This window comes from Piliocolobus tephrosceles, chromosome 3 (assembly GCF_002776525.5).
Source record: "Piliocolobus tephrosceles isolate RC106 chromosome 3, ASM277652v3, whole genome shotgun sequence".
In the NCBI taxonomy this organism is placed as follows: domain Eukaryota; kingdom Metazoa; phylum Chordata; class Mammalia; order Primates; family Cercopithecidae; genus Piliocolobus; species Piliocolobus tephrosceles.
In genome coordinates this window covers 163,152,555-163,176,011 of record NC_045436.1, presented here as the reverse complement: position 1 = coordinate 163,176,011, position 23,457 = coordinate 163,152,555, and the positions used below count along the sequence as shown (strand labels likewise).

At 38.6% G+C, this 23,457-nt stretch overlaps 1 protein-coding gene across 1 annotated transcript in view; it reads left to right on the top strand.

Moving 5' to 3' along the window:
* The first annotated feature begins 290 nt into the window (after positions 1-290).
* LOC111549850 (cytosolic beta-glucosidase-like) overlaps positions 291-23,457 on the top strand; it is a 123,369-nt gene continuing 100,202 nt past the window's right edge. The window contains 1 exon segment of the mRNA XM_023223045.2: positions 291-450. Within this exon segment, the coding sequence (XP_023078813.2) occupies positions 393-450 (58 nt within the window). The 5' untranslated portion in view covers positions 291-392.

Sequence of the window (23,457 nt, the reverse complement as noted above, 5' to 3'; positions counted from 1 at the left end):
AATTGTGAACTAAGGGAAAATTCTAGTAGGATTATATGACTTTTTAAAACAATGTTAATGTTACTTTAAAAGGCAAAACATCAGGTAAATGGGTGCCCTGCCAAATCAGGGACTTAGCACCCAGGGTTATCAACTCTGTTAAGAATCAGGGAGTGCTGGGGGAAGAAAGTATAATTGATGACCTTGTACAAAGTGTCTTGGATTCTTATGAAGGCTGTGGCAGTCAAGTGTCCTTTGCCCCTGCTTCCTTCTTGTTTGCATAAATATTTGCATTCTGAGGCTCCAATCTGGGGTGAGAGCTCATTTTCTGTTTGCACAATTGCCTGGCTCCTCTGGCCAAAGGGTGCTCTGCTTCTGGCAGCTGAGGATCCCAGTAGACAGTTTCTGAAACCATGGCTTTCCTTGTGGGATTTGGATGGGCGGCAGCCACTGCAGCTTATCAAATAGAAGGTAGGGGACACTGTCCCCTTCACTGGGGTGGGAATGCTTTATTTTTGGTGTGTTCTGTGTACCTGAGGAAGATGGTGGGGTAAGGAGGCAAAAAGAAAAGAAGCAAAGAATTGAACAGTCCACAATGTTATCAATGAATTTGTTTCCCTTTTCAAACATGTCGGGGGTGGGGGTTCACATTCTCTTGTCTCTTTCTTTAGGCACAAGGAAGGGTGGAGGGATGAAGAGGTGAAAACCAAGCTGTGGCTGGATTTTCAGTCAGTCCAAACTCAGCTGAGACATCAGTTTACATTAGACCAGCTGCTTTTATAATTGATTTCTGGAACCCATTTGCCCCAACTCCTCTACAAAGGAGAATCATTTTTTTCTACTGGCTGGAAAAATATTGGGCCAATTTTTTTGAAGAGCCCTTCATTAACTGGGAAAAGTTCCCTGTTCTATTCTTAGTGAGCGCCATGCCAAGCCTAATCTTATATGCCACCATATTTCCTGGGGCAGCTGAGAAGTGAATCAGAGCACCCAGAGTGGCTGTGGAGCCCCAGTTCTAGTCCTCATCCTACCACACACGAGTGTGTGAATTCTTTGTCCTTCTTGAGTCTCAGTTTCTTCATCTGTGAAACAGGAAGATTAGCTTTACTTTTCTAAAACATGTATGTCTGCCATTCCCCTCCGCAGGGAATTAGAGATTGTTAATAGCTACCATGGAGAAAATATTTATTTGGTCAAATAAGTATGTGAAACCCTACATTAAACAAAGCAAAGTGAGTTATTGTAGTAGCTTCCTAGGATTGCTGTAATAAAATATCATAAACTCTGGGGCTTAAACAACATAAATTTATCCTCTTATAGTTCTAGAAGCCAGAACTGACCACTGGAGGATATAATTAGCCAAGTTAAGATGAGATCTTAACTCATAGGGCAGATATGCAATCCAGTATGACTGATGTCCTAAGAAGAAGGAAATTTGGACACTGAGAAATTTGGAAATTTGAAAGAAGAAAATTTGGACAAAGAAACAAGGAGAACACTATGTGTGTGTGAGAGAGATTGGAATGTTACAGTAAGCTAAGGAGCAATAGTCGCCACCAAACTTAGAGGCAAGAGGGATTTTACCTAGAGTCTCGGCGGGGCATGAGCCTGCTGAAACCTTGATTTTGGAACTCCAGCCTCTAGAACCGTGAGAGAATACATTTCTGTTTTTTAAGCCTTTCATTTTGTGACACTTTGTTACAGCACCCCTAGAAAACTTACACACCAAGAAAAACAAGTCAATCAATCAATGAAATAATGACTGCTATGGTAAGTGCTATGGTGAGAATAGGACGTTGTGGGAAAGGGTCATGTGAAAACCAGTTCTTCAGGATGGATCATCAAGGAGGATCTTTGTGAACTAGCATCACCCCTTCTAAACTTAAGATATGGGGAGGAGAGTGCCATTTGAATAAGAGGAGATCTTTCTAGACAAAGAAACAGAACAAGTTGATCCTGGTACAACCCATGCTGCGTGGGATTCCCAGCTTCAATTGCTATTTCCTCATCCTTTAGAATGGGAAGGAGGAATCTCTACCACACAGTTGTGGTAACAGTCATGTAGAAGACATCTCCCACTGGGGGATTATATATATTATTGCACATATATGATCTGTGATACCAGGTTCTTTTAAAAGAACGTCTGACAATGTCCTGGTTGGCTGAGATTCCATGCCACCTTTCCTGCTACATGGGATCTTTCGTCTTCTTCCAGATAATTTCCACTTTGTCATAGAGGGTGACCGAATAGGCTGACTCTCTAGGAATAAAAACAAAAGCAATGATCTTGGTTAGTTTCCTTCTCAAAAGAGAGGTCAGAAAAATAGAGAAAGCATGGTAGAGCACCAGAATGGCGTAAACAGAATCAGATGCTAGAAGCAACAAAGCATTGGTGATTATTAAGATGAGTTTTGGGGGAAGACTCTTTTAGACTTGGATTCGATCTCTCCGTTTACTAGATTTGTGACTTTGGCCACACGACTCATCTTCTCTGTGCCTCCTCGCCTGTAAGACCGAGATTATTATGGTGTCTCCTGTGTAGCACAGCTACGAAGTTTAAATAAGGTAACGTATGTTAAGTGCTTGGCATTTAGTAATTGCTCAATGCATGTTATTTGTATCTGGGAGGACCACAAAAGGATTACAAAGAATGATTCACTGTGGCACTCTACAGTTAACTTGACATAAACATGCAATTAGTTATACAAGACAATAGAGTGGGTTTCAACTACCAACTTTCAGTTCCTGCCCACTTAGGACCTGGAAGTAACTTTAACGGGCCCATTCGGAGCTCCTGTCTTCACATGATCTCATGTGAAGAGATCATGATACTGTTGCATCTCTTCTGTCTAGTTGGAGCCAGTTTGTCTTATGTTCTTTTGACTTGGGCTTGCTTCTGCCATATTTTGAGGTCTTTATTTGTGGCCTCTAACCTGCTATTAACTTTCTATCTATAGTTTACTAGGTAGGGTACTTGATCCAGCATGCTCTGCCAAGAGCCATCCGTCTGCTCTCTTTGTCAACTCACAGAATAACTTTTGCATGTTTGCTTGTTTTCCACCCTAGGATCTCTTCCTGATCCTTTCGTGCTGTGTCTGAATTTTAGCTCAAGCACTTACCAGCAGAGTGTCTTTGGGCAAATAATGTGTTTAAGCCTCTGTTTCCTTATTTGTGAAATTTGAAACATAGTCATACTCACTCTGTAGATTTGTTCTAGGGACTAAAGAGATGAGCATATGTAACTGTGGTATAGGAGTGCCAGCATGTAGTGCTCACCAAATACTAATATTAATGCCAATACTATTATTATTTTTCTTTCTCCTGGCTGTATTCTCTTGCACCCTGAGAGAAGGAGAGTTACACTGTTGACTCCATTTAGTGGGAATGGTCATTTCTTGTTTTGACTGCTAGTTAGAATATGTTCCCTCCTTGTTCATGCTTGACTAGTTCACCATCAGTTGCCAGGAGAGTTACTCTTTAACCATTTCTCCCACCATTGACTGGATTACAGTGCAGGAAGTTCACTGGGGCTTTATCAAATCAGCATGGCTTGGATTGAAAAGCCAAGAACAGCCTGTCTCTTTTTGATTCTGATAATCTTTGCAGTTTTGTGCTGCCCTGGCCTCTGAAGGTGTGCAGATCCTTTGGAAGTCAGGAGACACTCAGCAGAACTGAGGACTAAGCCTGAATTGTATTTGTAAAAAAAAAAATCTAACACTTTGAATACTTGTTAGAAAACATTACCATGTATCTCTTTCTACTGTCTCTCTTTCCACTCTATTCAAAATACAGTTGTCTGTATAGGTATATTTGTTTTCAGATATTCTCTTGAAATCCCTGAAGAATAACTAGCGTACCCTCCCTCACTCTCACTGCAAGAATGGAGATATTTTTTCTCCATATAGAAAATACTGTCAGGGTCTTTGCAGGTGGGGCCCACTGAGAGGGGCAGGGACTGGGCCTTATCACCAGGTCTCCTAACATATTGGTTACTTGGTTGCGTATGTTGCTGGAATCACGCCTTTCCTTTGTCCTGTCCTCGTTCAGATCCTTTCTTCCTCTCCTCTGGCTATTTCACTGTTTATGGTCCTAAGGAAGAGTTTAATGTTTATTATATTAGAGTTGACTGCATGGTGCCTTGAGCCTTTTGGAGGAAAGCACATATAAATCCAATAAATAAATAATAAATAAATGGTATAAGCAGGAGGAAAATTATGTGTTTTAGGTGAGTTGTAAAGAACCGTGTAAAACTTATAAAATGTATTTGTTAGACTAAGAGGCAGGGAAGAAAGTGCAAAAAATCATCGTACATACAGAAGTGAGTCTCCCGCAATACTTTTAAGTAGAGAAAAATTCCCATGATTTTTAACTCCTCATGAAGCTGACTCTGTCCTGTGTTTGGCTGGAGGGAATGTGAGGCGCAAAAACATCAGGTAGCTCCGTGGCACTTTGTTTACTTCGATGGTCGGCCACGGAGGAGCTATGAAAATGACACTGAGGACCCAATTCTACAATTCTTAAGAGTTTCTAACTCCCTATGATTTCAGGGAAGGCTCTTAAGGAGCGAACATGCTTTGCAAAATCCCACAAATCCTAAGCATATTCTAAACTACTGTGTTAATGCTTCCTAGTGGGATCTGAGTTTGTGGTTTTTAAGGAGTCAAAGTCCTCAGTTTTATGAATGCCATTGTGAATCCTTGATGTTAATCTAATACAACAGTTGATTTTAAGTTTGACTTTGGTTTTATGTCGTCAGAAATTAGGGGTTGCCTCAGACTTTGGCCGTCTCTATTTGCCATGATATGTTAAAGGTGGATTCTTATAGTTAAGACATTTGTGTGTGTGTGTGTGTGTGCACTTAAAAATTGGAAAAAGAACATGACAGCTGTAATTTTTGGTTTTGAGTTTATGGTGTTTCTATATAGGCTGGTTTTTCTTTGATCCTTTAAAAAAAAAAAACTCAACTGATTCATACAAACCTGAGCTGGAGACACACTTCATCTGCTCATTGTAAATGTCAGCACAAGCCCCATATTTCTCTAAGACCACTTCCTGATTGTTTTCTTCACTCAACAGATTTTTAACTGTGTGTCTTCATCTCTATTTTCTCCTAAATCCCATGGATTAAGCATCTCAGTCTGAGACTTGATGTCTTGGCTGCCCTTGGTACTCTTCTAGAAGAGGAATATCCAGACAGATATGCTGCTTGTCTGGACCACCTAAGAAAGAAGGAAGGGAAGGAGACTTAAAGCATGGTCCTTTATTTCCTGGTATATAAGGAAACAGGGAGCAGAGATGTGGGCATTTACTCACGAAATTTATCATAGCTTAAAAGTTGACATGACAGAAACCATTTTTATTTCTTTCCCCCAGTTTCAAATTTGAAATTCACAAAAATATCAAATATTGCCCTCCTTTTTCATTGTACTATGAAATTAATTATGTAGGCATCGTTGGAAGAGTATAGGCTTAGAGAGGGATGATATTCAAATATTAATCAACAAATATACTCCCATGCTCACCAATCAGATGCCAACTGTAAACAGTAGGCATAGACTGGACTGACGTTTGGATTGACTGGTCAGAGTGGACGTCAGCCATACACAACTACTGAGGCCACATTTAGATGTATTGATTGAATTTCAGCCTTGGGCTTAGGAGGGGGGACACATCTAAAATATATTGGACTCCGTTTACAGACTGCTAGAGAGTTTAATTATTTAACTTCTCTAAGTCTCCGATTTCTCACTTGCAAATTACTAATGCTGATCTCTCTCTCTCTTTTTAAATAATTTCATTGGATGAATGTTGGAGACCTTTTTCTTACATTTTGTGCTGCTTTGGATCTAGGTTTATTTCTTCAACTTCTTCTTCCAAATGACAATACTTTAACTGTGTTTGGACTTTAGCTGAATTCATTCTATTTTTCAACTCCTTTATTGAATATTTATTTTTGGCAACCATATTTCTAATTTTAGGAATGAATTATTTAATTGCTTCTGTTTCAGGAAGTCATGTTTTATTTTCTGTATGTTGTCACCTCTCAAATCTCTTTAATAGTGCTCATTTAAAAAATTAAGTTCCTGATCCAGCAATCTCACATCTGGATATTTACCCCAAAGATTTGAATCAGTTTGTAAAAGAGAAGTCTGTATTTCCATATTCATTTCAGCAACACAATATCTATATTGGAATCCATCTAAGTGTCTATAAACAGATGAATGGATAAAGAATATGTGGAATACATACACAATGAAAAACTATTCAGCCTTAAAAAAAAAAGGAAATTCTGTCCTTTGAGACAATGTGGATGAGCCTGGAGGACATTATGCTAAGTGAAATAACACAGGCACAGAAAGACAAATACTGCATGTGCTCACTTACATGTAGAATCTAAAACAATCAAACTCACAGAAGCACAGAGCAGAATAGTGGTGACATAGCTAGCGGGTGGGGCCAATCTTGGGGATAATGATCAGAGGGTAAAACACCTCAGTCAGAGAGGAGAAAAAAAATATTTTTGAGATCTATTGCATGGGGTAGTGAATATAGTTAATAACACAGTACATTTCAAAATTGTTAAGAAAGTAGATTTCAAATGATCCCACCATAAAAATGTTAAGTATTTGCGGTGATGAATATGTTAGCTAGCTTGATTTAATTTTTAAAATTCATATTCATAAATAATAACACCACTTCATACTGTGTAAATATACACAATTATGAATGACCAATTTATAATAAAAACTTTTAAAATGAATTTCTCTTTCTTTTTTGTGTGTATCAAAGAAAGAATTTTGGTCCTTATCTTTTGGGTTACTTGTTTTTTGTCAAATGCCTTATGATGTTTATGAATGAATGATTATGTTGATTAATATCAGTAACTGATTTAGGCTTCCTTTGAAGTTAGATAGTTCTATGAACTGAGTCAGGGATGGCTCTTTAAAAAACAGAGTTCTGTATAAGTCGGTGGGATCTATTGACAGTCAGTCATCTCACAAAAGTCTATGGGCGTGAGTGGAGACAGCCAAAATTCAGACCTTGATAACTGCCATATAGCAGGGACTTTCAGGAAGAGTGTGCTTGATTTTAACTTTTGTGTTTCCTTCCTGCACAACCTTTCAAGTTCATATTTTTAGCTCTAGAGTCTGTTCTACTTTTTGTCTATGGCCTCAGTACCCATGATGGGAGCTCTCCCCAGTCGCACCTTTCACTTTTATGAAGCATTTCTTAGGACTTCAACATGGGGTAAAGACAGAACAAATGACCCTGTTTATAGAGAAGAAAAACCCATCAAGCCATCTGTAAGATAGATAATCCTTTAATTACCATAATGATTGCTCTGAGGCCTGGTCTTCTCTCCGAATTGGTTGGCACAGAAAAGTACTTTAGTAAATGTTTTGTTCTGTTGGGACCTTTTTTGGTTGTTTCTTTTCAGCTCAGTTGTGGATTCCTTCTCTTATTTACTGTTATTTCAATGAGGTTGTGAGAAGAAAAGGAATTAAATATGTTCACTATATTCCCCACCTTGAACTGGAAATCTTTATTAACACAAGTGGAGACTTTAATATAATATTAACTTATGTGGAAGTCTTTATTAACATGCATTAATATTTGAAAGTGCCTCCGCTGGGCGCAGTGGCTCACGCCTGTAATCCCAGCACTTTGGGAGGCCGAGGTGGGTGGATCACGAGGTCAGGAGATGGAGACCATCCTGGCTAACATGGTGAAACTCCGTCTCTACTAAAAATACAAAAAGTTAGCCGGGTGTGGTGGCAGCCACCTGTAATCCCAGCTACTTGGGAGGCTGAGGCAGGAGAATGGTGTGAATCCACGAGGCACAGCTTGCAGTGAGCCGAGATCATGCCACTGCACTCCAGCCTGGGTGACAGAGCGAGACTTCGTCTCAGGAAAAAAAAAAAAAAAAAGAAAGTGCGTCATAAATCATGAGGTACTATTCAAAGTTAATGAATGAATTTCCCCGCTTTTACCATTATCATCCTCCTTGTCATCACTAATATATCCAACTTCTTCTAGTACTGTGTTTTTTAATAAAGAAGATGAGTGCTATAGGCTAAATGTGTGTGTTCCCCTCAAATTTGTAAGTTGAAACTATAATCCCCATATGTGATGGTATTTGGAGGTGGGGCCTTTGGGGGGTGATTAATCAGTGATATGGTTTGGTTGTGTCCCCACCCAAATCTTATCTTGAATTGGAGATCCCATGATTCCCACATGTTGTGTGAGGGACCTGATAGGAGATAACTGAATCATGGGGGACTTTCCCCCATACTGTTCTCGTGGTAATGAATAAGTCTTACAAGATTGGTGGTTTGATAAGGAGTTTCCCTTTTCACTTGGTTCTCATTCTCTCTTGCCACCATGTAACACATGCCTTTCACCTTTTGTCATGATTGTGAGGCCTCCCCAGCCATGTAAAACTGTGAGTCCATTAAACTTCTTTTTCTTTATAAGTTGCCCAGTCTCGGATATGTCTTTATCAGCAACAGGAAAGCAGGCTAATATAGTCAGGAAGGCAGAGCCCTCACGAATGGGAATTCTGCCTCATATTAAATAAAAGAGATCCCAGCCAGGTGGGAATGCAGAAAGAAGTCAGCCATCTATCAACCAGGAAGGCACCTTCACCAGAACTTGACTGTAGTGGCACCTTGATCTTAGACTTCCAGCTTCTAGAACTGTGAAGAATAATTTTCTTTTCTTTTTTAAAAATGTTTACTTTAAGTTCTGGGATACATGTGCTTAACGTGCAGGTTTGTTACATAGGTATACATGCGCCATGGTGGTTTGCTGCAGCTATCAACCTGTCATCTAGGTTTTAAGCCCTGCATGCATTAGGTATTTGTCCTAATGCTCTCCCTCCCCTTCCCTCACACCCACCGACAGGCCCCGATGTGTGACATTCCCCTCTCTGAAGATAGCGTGGTGATTCCTGAAAGGATCTAGAACCAGAAATACCATTTAACCCAGCAATCCCATTACTGGGTATATACCCAAAGGATTATAAATCATTCTACTGTAAAGACATATGCACATGTATGTTTATTGCAGCACTACTTACAAAAGCAAAGTCTTGGAACCAACCCAAATGCCCACCAATGATAGACTGGATAAAGAAAATGTGGCATATACACACCATGGAATACTATGTAGCCACAACAAGGATGAGTTCATGTCCTTTTTAGGGACCTGGACGAAGCTGGAAACCATCATCCTTAGCAAACTAACACAGGAGCAGAAAACCAAACACCACATGTTCTCACTCATAAGTTGGAGTCGAAACATTTCTGTTCTTTATAAGCTGGTAAGCCTACAGCATTCTGTTACACCAGCCAGAATGGACTAAGAAAATGAGCTAATGTGGAATTGATGGAATTTCAGACAGTATACCAAGAGAAAGCAAAATATTCAGATACTGTGAGAAAAGTCATAGTAGGGGGAGGTGACTATGACCGAGAAAGAACACATGTTTTGGCATCTGCTTTTGAGGTCCGCTGATCCAATCCATTTGCATTTTTCATAATTTATTACCTCCCTCAATTTCCGAACACACATTCTGCATCTACCAAGTTTTCCAGGACCTCAGTTGGCTTCACGGGCAGTGCTAAAAGGTATCTGCTGTCCTCTCTATGTGTATATGTAAGTTGTTTATAAGAGTCGGTCTGCCTGTTTGTAGATTCTTCTTTTTTTGAAAAATTTGTTTATTTATTTTGAGATGGAGTCTTACTCTGTCACCCATGCTGGAGTGAAGTGGCACGATCTGGGCTCACCACAACCTCTGCCTCCCGGGTTAAAGCGATTCTCCTGCCTCAGTCTCCTGCATAGCTGGGATTTAGGCACCTGCCACGAGATCTGGCTAATTTTTGTATTTTTAGTAGAGACGAGGTTTCACCATGTTGACCAGGCTGGTCTTGAACTCCTGACCTCAAGTGATCCACCTGCGTTGGCCTCCTAAAGTGCTGGGATTACAGGCGTGAGCCACTGCGTCTGGCTGTATATTCTTTTGTATCAGCAAGGTTCTGAGTAGAGTGGATGTTAATCACATATGTTTAGAAATGTTTTTTGTATTATGAAAGGAATACAAGATAATTTTAGAACATTTAAAAGATACAAACAAGCCAAAAATAAAATAATCAGCCAAAAGATATTTAAAATTTTAGAATATGTATTTTCAGTATTTTCCTATGTATTCACAGACTTACATGTACATATACACTTATTTCTCTGATAAGAGCGTTCTGTAAATGGTTGTGGTTTTCTTAACACACTTAGAAATATCTTGATAAGCTATAACATTTCTCTGTATCCTTTCTCCTCTCCTGTTCCCTCTCTCCCTTATCTGTCTTTCTACTGTGCACAAGGATGTTACACAGAAAGCTAAATGTGAGTCAATATATTTAACCTTGAGAAACCAGATAAAAATAACTGTATCTTAATTATTTGTTTGGTGTATGGGTTCTATCTCTTGGACCACATAGTCCTACATGAATTTTTTTGTTACTACTAAATTAGTCAGTTAAGAGAGAATATTTGTTTACTTTAACAAATATGTGCCAGCCTTGTACCGGAGGAAAAAAGGTGTTAGTTGTGCTATTCCTTCCTCGGCTTGCCCATCTGGTAGGGGTTGCTTGCTTCCTAGCTAAGTTCACTGATGCACAAGGTTAAATGAATCTTTAAAAATTATTAGACCGTCACACAAGTGCCCAACCAGGAATATGCTAGACTGTTCCTCTTACTCATTCCTTTATTTTACCAATTACTTTTTATTCTATCTCCTCTAAACCTCTTGATTATACCCATCTTCTTCATTGCTACTACCTTTCCTTTACTTCTGGAACTTAGCATTTCTTAACTTCTTAAAGTCTCCTTCTCTCCTCTCCACTCTCCTCCCGTTTCTCCTGCATATTACTTCTAGCATGGTCTTTTACAATTCTGACCACATTATTCCATTTTCTGAGAGAGAGGATGAGCTCTGAAATCAAACAGACTAGATTTAAACCCTGACTCCACCACTTACCAATTAAATGATCTTGGAAGATACCTAAGCTTTGCAGGTCTCAGTTTCCTCATTTGTAAAATGAGAGTGGTGATAGTGCTTATCTTGGGATCATTGTAAATATAAATGTGTTCATAAGTCTCAAATGCATAGAACAAAGGGGTACAAATTTTAACTGTTCAATAAATCACAACAATTATTTAAAAACTTGGAATATCTTCTGACCTTCTACAGTATAATTTCTGAACTTCTTGCATAGCGGAAAAAAACCTGCAATTTTCTCTCTGACTACAACTCCAGTTTCACTCTTGCTTCTTCTCTATTTGTGTCCTACTTTTTGACCAAAATAAAGCATACGTTACTTGCTAAACGTGCCATGACCTTGATGCCTCTGTACCTTTGCACATGCTGTTCCCCTTGCTTGAATATACATGACTATTGGCATCAACAGAGATCAAAAGGTGACAAAAATCCAGCCTTTCTCACTTCCAGGCTGGAGCTTGAGCTAGTCCAGCACACTGTCTCTTTCATCTTTTATGCTACTCTCCCAAGTGTGTTACTGTGAACTCAGCAGTGGTAGTAAAGGACTTGGTGACTGATGGGGCAAAGGGAACCCTTAAAAGAGGTTTTTAGTATAGATGAACAAACATTCTATTAACAGTTTGGAACAGCATGGATAATATGCCTTTTTACCTGGGAGCGTTTGAGCATAACTCCATGTATCTAAAGAGGACTAACATCATGAGAAGTGCTGATATGACTATTGGAGCGGTGTGTTTGTATTTTCCATGTCGTGGGTGGTGCCGTCAGCAGTAGCTGGGGCCCTGTTGTTTTCCTTCTGCTCCACTATGTGGCCCTCTTCCTTGGGGCACCCTCAACCAGATAAACAGATCTGTATTGGCTTTGGATCTTTCTCAAAGTGCCTGCTCTTCCTTTCATTAGGGTGGCTAATCAGAATTTGATTGTAAAGTATGCCCAGGCCAAATACAAGGGCTTTTAAAATCGTATGCTGTTTTAGATTATCCAGGCCACTGATCCCCCTTCCTTAGCGTGGATAATTGAGAGTGGACTGGGCTGAAGAATGTTAAGCAGAACCAATTGACAAAATAAATGAGATTTTAAAAATCCTTTACATTTTAATCATAGATAAAAGTTTTTTTAAAAATCTGAAAGAGCTTATTTTATATTTCAAAACTGTAAATTTATTTGGCTTTAAATTACTTCAAAATAGGAAAATATTTCCTATGATGCACCCATTTAAAACCCATTTAAAATGTGTATTAATCACAATATGCACTTAATGGAGTTAAAGGAAAAATGGAACATACAGACAAGAGGTTGGAAGTTTGGGATTCAATGTCAAATCTTCTCATAATCATGTTTGTATTTCATCAAGGTAACAAAGAGAGGGTAGGAGCCACTTCCAAACTCTGAAAATCTCTCTCTTCATAGTGAAGGCTGCAATTCTTTGCTCCTAGCGAACAACAATCATTTAGAGACAGGCATTTAAAAATGTATGCATAAGATGAACAGAATTCTGATTGCTGGGAATGTATGATCAAATTCACCTCTCATTATTTCATATTTCTTCATGCCCCATGCCCCTCCAAATGCAGGCAGAATTGTGTTTGCATGCCACTTGACTGGGAACTGAGGGGACATTTTCCCAATGGAACAATGCTGTAAATGGGGGTAGGTGTCACTAAACACTCTTCAGGTGTGTAATGAGGATAAATAGATTTGGGGGTCGGTTTGGGAATTTGAAACATAATGTAAGAGGCAATGGTGAGTTTCTGGGCAGGTGACTCATAAGCAAGGTTTTTGAAACATTACCCATTTTTACATTGGGAATTGCCAAGCTCAGCCTTAACGTCTCCCACAACACCTATGAATAATCATTTAAATACAGGCTTTGAGACTTGGGGAAAAAAGCATATTATTTACTCTAAAGACAATAATCTTCCTTGGAGTCATTGTAGTCCATCATGCAGATGCATACTTGGGGATCTTTGGAAAAGCAACATTTTCTCTTGATGGTCCATTACTTCATTTATCTTCTAAGTTATTATCCGGGACTAGATTGCAGACCCAGGTTAGGGCTGCATGTCAGCCACTCTGTAACAGTGTGGGAGACTAAGGCTGTTTCACAGGGTGAAATATTACAAAGGGGCTTTGCTCATTCCCTGTTGTGTTTGTGTGAAGAGCAGGATACAGTGATGGAGGTAATGGGGACTCTAGTGCATCTTTTGGTTCCTTATAGTGCTGAGAACTTGGCAAATATAGGCACACATAAATTCTTGTTCCCAAGTGGTTTGATGAAGGGAGAACTGAGAGGTTCTCAGCATAGATATTATACAGCAGAGGCCAAATATCCCCCTAGGGTCATCCTCGTACTCTTTCCATGGCTGAAATAAAGACCAGATACAACCATACTAAAGCTATGACGTGGTTGGCTCGTTGCTGATAATGACTTTTCTCATGCTTGGAGAAAATTATGTAAGAAGATTCAGAAAAGCTCTACCCCAAAGATCCGCATCTGTAAAGATGATCAAGATTGCAATGTCTGGATTAAGTTCTCTGGAATTTAAAGTGCTGTCTCATGTGTATTTGGAGACCTGGCTTCCCTAGCATAAAATGAATAATTAAATTACCTTTTTTTTTTAATATAGCTGGTAGTTAATCCCAATTAGAAATTTATCTACTGTGGGTACTAGAGCCTGGGAGTATAAAGGTGAACAAAATGATCGCTTGAATTCAACATTCTGGGTGGGGAGAGAGGCAGGTACATGACTACAGCAGGATGTGACAGCCCCAACGGTAGAACAGACAAAAGGGTGTTTTGCAGTAAAGGTGGGCAGGATGGGGAAATAAGAATGAAGTGTGTGAGGCCAGAGGAGGTGGCTCACACCTATAATCCCAGCACTTTGGGAGGCTGAGGCAGGCAGATCACGAGGTCAGGAGTTCAAGACCAGTCTGTTTAACATAGGGAAACCCCATCTCTATTAAAAATACAGAAAAAAATTAGCCAGGTATGGTGGTGTGCACCTGTAATCCCAGCTACTTGGGGGGCTGAGGCAGAAGAATCAAGTGAACCTGGGAGGTGGAGGTTGCAGCGAGCCAAGATCATGCCATTGCACTCCAGCCTCCAGCCTGGTCAACAGAGAGACTCTGTCTCAAAAAAAAAAAAATAAATAAAATAAAGTGTGTGAGATTACTTGGGGTATCTAAGTTGGGTTTTATGAAGACATGTTTTCTGTTTTATTTTGTCTTGTTTTCAGGAAAAGAAACAAGAAAGGGCATATCAGCAGAAAAAGTATTTTGACATGAGACATACAAGTATGAATATTTCTATTGTGTTTTTGGAGTGGTGTAGTCACGTACAGTTAAGTAGGTACATGAGTTAGAATTCTAATACTTTAGGACGTATTAGAATCACTTAGAGTTCTAGTTCTAGTTAAAATGTAGATTTGGGGGCCTCATATGAGACTATAATAATAGTATTCACAGGTGAGGGCCAGGAATTTATACTTTTTGTAAGTGCCTATATGATTGTTTTGTAGATTGCTCATGCTTTGATAAAGCCTGCCATAGGCTGTGTTTTCTGATGACAGGGTTAATGGCAGAACCTGAAGCTTTATGTTGTGATACACACAAAGCACTAGGCTAAGGAATTAGTGTTAGTATCATGTGCATTAGCTATCTGACTACCATAAAATATACTTAGTCAAAGGGTGTAATACAGTCTGGTCTGTATATTTGAAAGAGTTTTGGTGGCAGTATGGAGAATAAACCGAAAGAAGGAGATATGGAGCTCAGGAAAAGTTGTCAGGTTATTGCCATAGATGAGGCAGATGATGATGAAGACCTGAATTTGGGTGGCAGGAACAGAATGGAGAAAAAAAGAGTAAAGAAACATTGAGGGAAAATCAAAAGGATATGTTCATGAATGCAATTTAGGGCATAAAAGAAATAGGAGGAAGACTAAGATGACTTTTGTGATTATGGTTTTGGTAACTGGCTGACTGAGGATGCCATGAAGAGAAGTAAAACGCACTAGAGAAGGAGCAGACTTGGAGGTCGTGTGGTGGAAATTTAACAGCTTCAATTTGGATTTGAGATTCCTTAAGGTATTTATAGAAAATTGTCTGGGAGGCAACCGAAAATTTCTGTCTCCATTTCAGGTTGGAATTTCTGGTAGACAACCACAGCTGACGGTGAAAGTCATAATGAAAGATAATGCTTGAAAGAGGGTGGTAGAGGGAAACAAGAAGAGAAGCAAAGATGAGCAAGGTTGCAATGCTTGGATTAAGTTCTGTAGAAGAAGAATTGAAAAGTCTCATGGGGAACCCACATAGAACTGACATTCTTACAGAACCTTAGAATGACTAGAAATAACTTTAGAACGTTTCTAGTCTGGTGGTTTTTAAACGTGTTTTGACATAGTAAAACCAGGTTTTCAAGCAAATCTAATTAGGTCTTCTTGATCATTGCTGATGGAACCCTTCTTTATGCTGCCAATAGATACATAGCAGCAAACATATGTAGCTACCCTTATCAGTGTTTAGCATGAAAATTTCAGAAAACTGCATTCAGGGAGCCATGTTGATATAGCAGAAGAAATCTGCCAGGACTAAAGACCGACCCAATAATTCCCGAGGTACCTTCAGGAAAGTCAATTTATTTTTGAGTCAAAGGAACCTCAAATTATCCTAAATGGCATTGCTGCCACCAGAGAGTTCTATTCTAATTTAATAAGCTGCTACAAGTTCCAAGCCAATGTTCCTTCTTAGAAATATGCTATGGGATGTAAATCTTTTTAAGTACATTTCATTGTACCAATTGTTTCATTTTGAAAAAGCCCATTGGTTTATTATTAAGTGGTCTATTTAATAGTGTCAATAAATTCTACAACTGGAGACTAGGCATTGTTATTTTAGATGCTTTGATGATCTCAATTGTCTAAGTTGCTTGGCCTTGGCTTATTTGCTTGACCTTTGTCTGTTTTAATGGTCTGGAAAAATTCCTCCAAACTATAGAGTTGATATAGTGGCTCTTGATATATGTGATACAAATCTGAAAATACTTTATTAGAATAAGTTTACTAATGGTATTTGAATGATTGCATTAGGTCTATACAATCAAAGTGAAGTTGATAACTGCAAATTTTAGAAGAACCGAAAGCTTCAAGTAAAAATTCAATTTCTGGGAGGTGGGGTGGGATAAGCGTTAAAAAATCACCTACTGGGTGCAGTCTTCAATATTTGGGTGATGGGTACACTAGAAGGTCAACTCCCACCATTATGTATGTAATACCCATGTAACCAAGAAGCAAATATTTCCCCCAAATCTAAGGAAAAAAACATTGACAAAACCCAAAATAAGATCTCAGTTCAATTTCCTGCAGGATAGGCTTTACTTATTACTTCTGTCATTTTGAGTTAACTATAATTATGGAATAACTGTCCAGAAAAATGACCGGATGATTATACTGCAAAATACTAATACAGAGAGGTAATACAAAGTGGTGGTTTTTAGTACCAGTGATTCTACACTCTGTTGAAAACCAAAATTTCAAACAAGAAAATCAAAATTTCAAATTTGACTGCTTATATGCAAAAGTAATGTGGTCTTGTTCTTGTTTAGGGCTTACTTTTCTCAGGTGAATAACACCTATTGGAAGTTTATTGCAGTTAATTGGCAGTGCAGCATAAAACAATTTAGGCAATCTCTTAACACAGGGCTTGGCTTTTTAAAACAGGACTTCAATAAATCATCACAACTTTATCACCACTATTACCACCACCGTTATTATCATCATCATCATCCTTCTCATCATCTTCATCATTATTGCCATCAGGTGGTATGTTAGTTTAGATCCTCTGAGAAATAGATACCAAGATGATATTGAATGTGCAAGACATTTATTCAGGAAAATGACCATGAGAGAAAATGGGGAGGGAGCCAGGAAAGGCTATCATGCATATCTGACAAGTGAAGGAGAGAGTAAAGGAAGAAAGGGAGTTGGGGTGAACCATTTAGACTACAGTGCAATTCAATGGGAAGTTCATCAAGATCTTTGGAGAGTCCTTGATCCACAGTCACCTGTCAGAAGAGTCTCACATCCTCCAGGAACAGGCCTACTTTCTTAGCTTTGCCATGCTCAGCATTGACTGAGATCAGCCTGGGGAACTATGGTGTCAGTAGAAATGCTGTGACATGTTTCATTGCTCAGTGGCTGAGGGCTCAGTCAGTTATGCTCCCTGAGCTTGGAGGTAGGTTTGTGTAGTGTGTTTCTATAGGTGTCACAGACAAAATTGTGGGTGATTTAAAAATATGCAATTTTTTGATATTTTATTAATTATCTATATTTAACCTGCATTATTTAATATTTGAGGGAAGAAGTAAAATAAATAATCAAAAATATTTCCTTTTGCTTGCGTAGCATTAACTCATTGAGACTTGCCCAAATCTCACAGTAACTGTTCAGCTTTCTCATTTGCTTGAATATTCCGGTACAGCTCTGCTCTTACGTCAACAGCACCTTTCCACGAAAAGTTTTTTCTTCTTGTTCCAACTTTAATTTCTATTTAGAAACCCAATTTGACTAGAGTGTGAAAGTTTAAGTGTTTGAAACAGGATTCAATTAAACTAGGTCATTCTTGGGGCTCTGAAAATGGTAACTGGCCTTAGGCAAATGAGAACAAAAGTTATAAAATACAGTTGGATGCATCACAACATTTAACATCTTTAAGGAAGACGTCTTGCCTAATAGATTCAATTTAGAAATATTTAGTGTAGGTCATCAGCTTAAGCACCTAAAAAATGTGTTTATTTGTTTGTTTCTCTCTTTAGTTATAACTGGAATCGGGACACCTGGACTCTAATCTACTAAATAAACAATTTGTGCTAGGACCTTGAAGAAAGTCAATTAGTTTCCGTGACTTTACCAGGAGGTTAAAAAGGAGATTGTAATATTAGTGAATAATGTGCTTAGAGATGTTTGCATAAAAGATGCTTTGTCATTGTAAAGTATTATTGAATATTTATCGTGTACCAGACTGAGCCAAATGGCCCAGAGGAAAAAACAGTCAGATTTATGTAAACCTTGTTCAGTGTCCCAGATACTTCAGGATGGGTGCTCTATATATGAATATATATGAATAAATAAATGGTATAAATATTATTTTAAAATTTGAAGGTACATCAATATTATCTGAGGTGTTAGCCAATGTGCCTGACCTATGACATTGAAATGAAATGTCTGCCTCCAGGTAGCTATTTCAACCTCATAAATATTTTTAAAGCCAGAGGCATTGATGGCAAGTAATGTTTTCTCAGAGTTTTGTGTCTGCAAATAAAGGTAAATTATATCTTTACCTAAAATCTACAAGAAATGATTGTCTCTCATCCACAAGGTTGCTCTGAGAATTCCCAGTTCGAAATTGCATATGTTATACTTCTTCTTTCCCTTTCTTCTAAAAAAGTATTTTACTTACTCTTGCACAGTAGTTTTCTATCACATTATTGTGAGAGATCAGAGCCTCAAAGAAGAAAAAAATTAGCCGTAAACACTGCCCATGGACTTAATGGATCTTACTGAGCCACACCATGCAGATGTATTGGAACATAAATAGATATAGGAGATAAGAGGCACAAAAGCAATTTGTTTGGATTGGGTCACTGCTTAATCCAAATGGGTTCAGCAAAAGAATTCATGAAACGTGACAGTGGGCCAAGAGGAACTTGCTGTGACATTTCAGATTCCCCTACCTCTTCTAATTAACCATTTCAAGTATAACAAAACTTATAGCACATACAAATCTAGTGCAACCCGTCTGTATCAAGTGCAGACCTGTCGGTAGAGAATGGATGGCTCTGTTCTCAAGCAATGGACTATGACACAATAATGCCTCAAGTTGGGCTTTTAATTTCTATGATACATTGATTCTGAGCAGCATTCTTCTAAAAGACAAAAACTATACCAGAGTTGCCTTGTGACATAGCCTGTCATTAAATGCATTTGGATCTATCACATGGATCGAAATATACTGCAAGTTTAATGAGATATTTGAAAACATAAAAATCGCATGTAGAAAAAGCTCGCCATCATGGTAATGATGAGAATAATAATAACAACAATAGCTGCCTTTAATAAAAAGCAACTCTTACTTGCCAGTCACTATGCTGGACATTGCACACATGTCCTTACAAAAACCTTGCAAGGTGGAGATAATTATTCTCTTTTTATAGAGGAGGACACAGACTCAAAGAAGTAAAGTTGTCCAGGGTGAATTAGTGAGTGGAAGATGTAAAAATGTTTTTGGAATAACAGAAAAAACTTCACAAACCCACATTCCTGCTTAGCAAGTCAGGAATTCTTGCCTCGTTAGTTGATGGGTTTAGAATAATTTTTTCAGGTGCTAATATCAGGGTATAACCAATATCTCCTCAAAGTACAGGTTTTCCAATCTACCTGCTCCCAGCCCTTCTTTCTTCTCTTGAGAAATAGAAACTAGGATTTAAACCTCAGAATTATACCTCAGTATCTGCAGCACTGTAGTGCTTCATAAATATTAGTTGAAATGATAAAAGATACAATTGCTCCTAATGCCTGTGATATTCATTAGTCAAAAGAGGACAGAATTAGCCCATTTCCATGATTGTAAAATTTACATGTGTGTTCTAGAAAACATATATCAAAATGGAATTATTTTAAATAAGATGTTCCTATCTAACTGACAAACAGAATCAATATACCATGCCTAATTCATAGAATAAATTCGGGGAGTCAATTTTTGTGCTTAATTGTTTGTACAAAGAAAATCTTTGACTTGTGAATGATCAGAAAATAGTGAAAATTGAGTTAGTGCTTATAAAATTCTTGAATTCTTTTGCTTTTGGAATCAAGCCAGGTGGATTCCTAGGAGTTGAGATTTCTTGGGGTATTTTATGTTTCAGATGACGTCACCAAGAAGTTACAGATCAATAGAACTTTGTAATGGTCATATAGCAGAGGGATGAAAGAGTTAAAGGATTTAAGTGTTGCAAAGGGTGCTTCCTCTGGGCAACAGAGGTTTGAATGTAGGGCACCTTTTGCATTTTAAACATTAATGTTTGAACTCTTGTCCTACAGTTATGTAATAAGACAATTTTATTTTATTTTTTTTAAAAAGAGAAACAGAAAAAAACGTCTACTGAGAAAAATACTTGCTGCCCTTGGGGACAGATTTTGCAGTACATTTTTATACAGGAGCCATTCTCTCCTATCCAAAAGCTCTGGAACAGGATGAACGTCCTTCTCAAGGTTCTTAGAGCTCAGAGTCATGACAGACTACACGCATCAGAAGAAACACAGAAATGTATGGGCAAGATTCAGTGGGCACACCCACGGGTCTGAGAGATCACTGGGCTGGCGAGGCATTGCACCCAGGCCACCAGCTGGTCTAGAAAAAGAAAACAGGACTGCAGTCTTCGGTAGGCTAGCTAGATAAGGGTGGGTTCCCTCAAGGACTAGTTACTCTTAGATCTATTCTAAGGGGAGGAAGCCCATGAGCAAATATGGCCTAGTGTAGTACATATAAAAACTGTTAATTAACAATAACATTTATATACTGCCTCCCAGCAAGTCAGTTTTAAATTCAATAAATTTTCTCAAAAACTTTGCCAAACAGGAAGACCAGGTGTTATTCTCATTCACATTTTACATATGAGGAGGCTGAGGCACAGAGAGGTTGAGTGAATTTCCTAAGGTCACAGAGATAGTAAGCTACAGAGGTAAATTAATGTATAGAAAATATTGACTGAAAGGCTGGAGAGCACAGACTTTGTTCAGTCACATCTGACTTACAATTTTAGTTCTGCCAACTGCTAGATCTATGACCTTCTCTAAATCCTTGAACTCAAGGAAACTTCACATTCCTTATATTTAAATGGAAGGGAGGGAACATGAGTAGTTATGAAGCATGTAAAGTGCTTAGCAAAGTGCTTACCCCATTATAAGGGCTCAATATATGATAGCTACTATTGCTATCATGATGTTTTCTTTCCACTATACCATTCCATCCTTCCAAATGGAGCTCAGATTACCAGAGTGACAATCAGAAGCTGAAACCAACATAGAGCGATGCAATGCTCTGATGGATGGAAAGAAGAGTTGAGGTTTTGTTGCAAAGACAGAGCAAAGTGTCTTTCACTAGATAGCATGATTCAATGCATAAAAGACTGAATACAAAGAGGCTTAATTGAAAGATAAAAGAATAATTGCTGTAGAATAGCAGAGGCAAAGGCAGCTATGACAAAAGCTGCCTGTCTCAAACAGAATGAAAATAAATGAAGAGGGAGTTTGAGAAGTCTTTGTAGTAAAAGATCATAAAAAAATAAACACCAGTGCAAGGCTGGAGCCCAGAAGAACAGGTCCCAGAACCAAGACGGATATATTCCTGTAAGAATTTATCACTTCTCTAAATTACCAGGTCAGTAGTTAAATTATAATCACATTCTGTTATGTATTATACCAGTTCAGTCAACAAATGAGACTTTTAGGAAACACTTATAAAAGGAACTATGTTTCTGTTTCCCAATATCCCTTTACACTTGCTTAGTGGGGATAACTCTTCCCTTCCATTTAGAAGAAAACGGAGGTAGGTTCTATTTCTTTGGTCATGTTAAATTTTATTTTGTACTGGATATTTTCTATTTGCCTATCCATATCCATTCTCTACTTGTCCTTGCTCTGGGCCAACTCATGTGGGTTAGCATCAATGGGTTCCATTGCCCTTTGTCTTCCATTTGGACTTCATCAATGAGAAACATTAGCAAGAGATAGGAAGGTAAACGGGAGGAGAAAGAAACCAAAGTCTTATCCTGCTGGTTTCCTTCCTGCTGAACTGCAGTGGATTGACTGTGTCCCTCCAACTAAGGCCTCCTCTCCTGGTAGGCAGCCTTTGGCAAACTGCTACTCTCTGCAGGTTTTGGAAATCAATTCTATCCCAGCCCCTTCATGGGCAGCAATGACTTCCGCTGTTTCAAGCCCTGAGGTACTGCACCATCCCTTGTTGCTTTCCTTGAACCCTGCTCACACCATCGTGAACAGTGTTTTTTTAAGCTTTCCTCAATGACCCAGTCTGAGTGCTGTCTGTTTCCTGCCAGGACCTTGGCTGATGCATACTTTCTGCAACACTTTAAGTTGCAAAATACCGTCTCATTTTGATGCTTATAATAGTCTGACTATGAAGTAGTTAAAATTCCAAATTGAATTTAGAATTAAGTCTTTCTCAGCTCTATTGGAAGAGGGAGCAAGGCCATGGTTCTTTCTCTGCCCCCTTTTATTTCTGCCTGTTTACCATGGTTTCTGACCTAGTTGCCGGAGAGGTAACAAAATGGAAAGTTCTTAAGGTGGCATTACACGCTCTGATTTTGGTAGATATTTAGAGTTGATTCTTTTTCTTTTCTTTCTTTCTTTCTTTCTTTTTATTTCTGAAACGGAGTTTCCCTCCAAGACCATGGCGCTAGCAGGCTTGTTTTCTCAGAAGGCCTGTCTCTGTGGCTGGCAGACGTCCACCTTCTTGCTGTCCTCACATGGCCTTTGTCCAATGCCTGCATCCCTGCTGTCTCTTCCTCTTCTTATAAGTACACCACTCATATTTGATTAGGGCCCCATCCTAGTGGTCTCCTTTTAACTTAGTTCCCTCTCTAAAAGCCCTATCTTCAAATATAGTCGTATTCTAAGGTATTGTGGGTTAGAAATTCAACATATGAATTTTGGAGGAACACTATTTGGTTCCTAGCAAGTGTCCTCTTTTAGGTTGAAGTGAAAGGAAAGTAATCATCCTCCCATTTTCTTTGAGGCATGAAACTCACATTACACGGACAGTTCTGTTCAAGGAAAATACCTCTGGAAAATCCTTATTAATCTCCACCCCTGATATGGGTGAGAGTCAGGTGTTGTGACCCCTGTTTGGGGAAAATGCACTTGTGTTTGCAGCTTAGACCAGCACCCAAAACACTGTTTTGGTGCTGTAGTTGACATTCTATTTTGTCATCGGTTACATGTATGTTGTACTAGTTGTATCTATGCTTCTAGTTTATGTATTTAGTATTCCTTAGTATTATTCATCTTAGAGTTGTTTGATTTATCTCAACTCAGTTTTCAAAATCTCATTTCAGAGTCTCGCTTAAATACTGTTAAGTACTTAAGTGAATAAAATGGAGGAAAGAAAGAGAGGAAGAGAGAGAGAGAAGAAGAGAGAGAGAAAGAATAAAGTTATTCAGTCATCTAGTCTATACTTCTTTTAATGTCAGGAAACCAGTTATTTAGATACTGCTTTAAATTAATAAATATTTATTTCAGTGTGGTCAGTTTTAGTGATCCTTTTTAAAAACAAACAGGTGGTAGCTATGTCTACAGAGGGAATATGATGTGTGTGTGTGTGTGTGTGTGTGTGTGTGTGTGTGTGTGTGTGTGT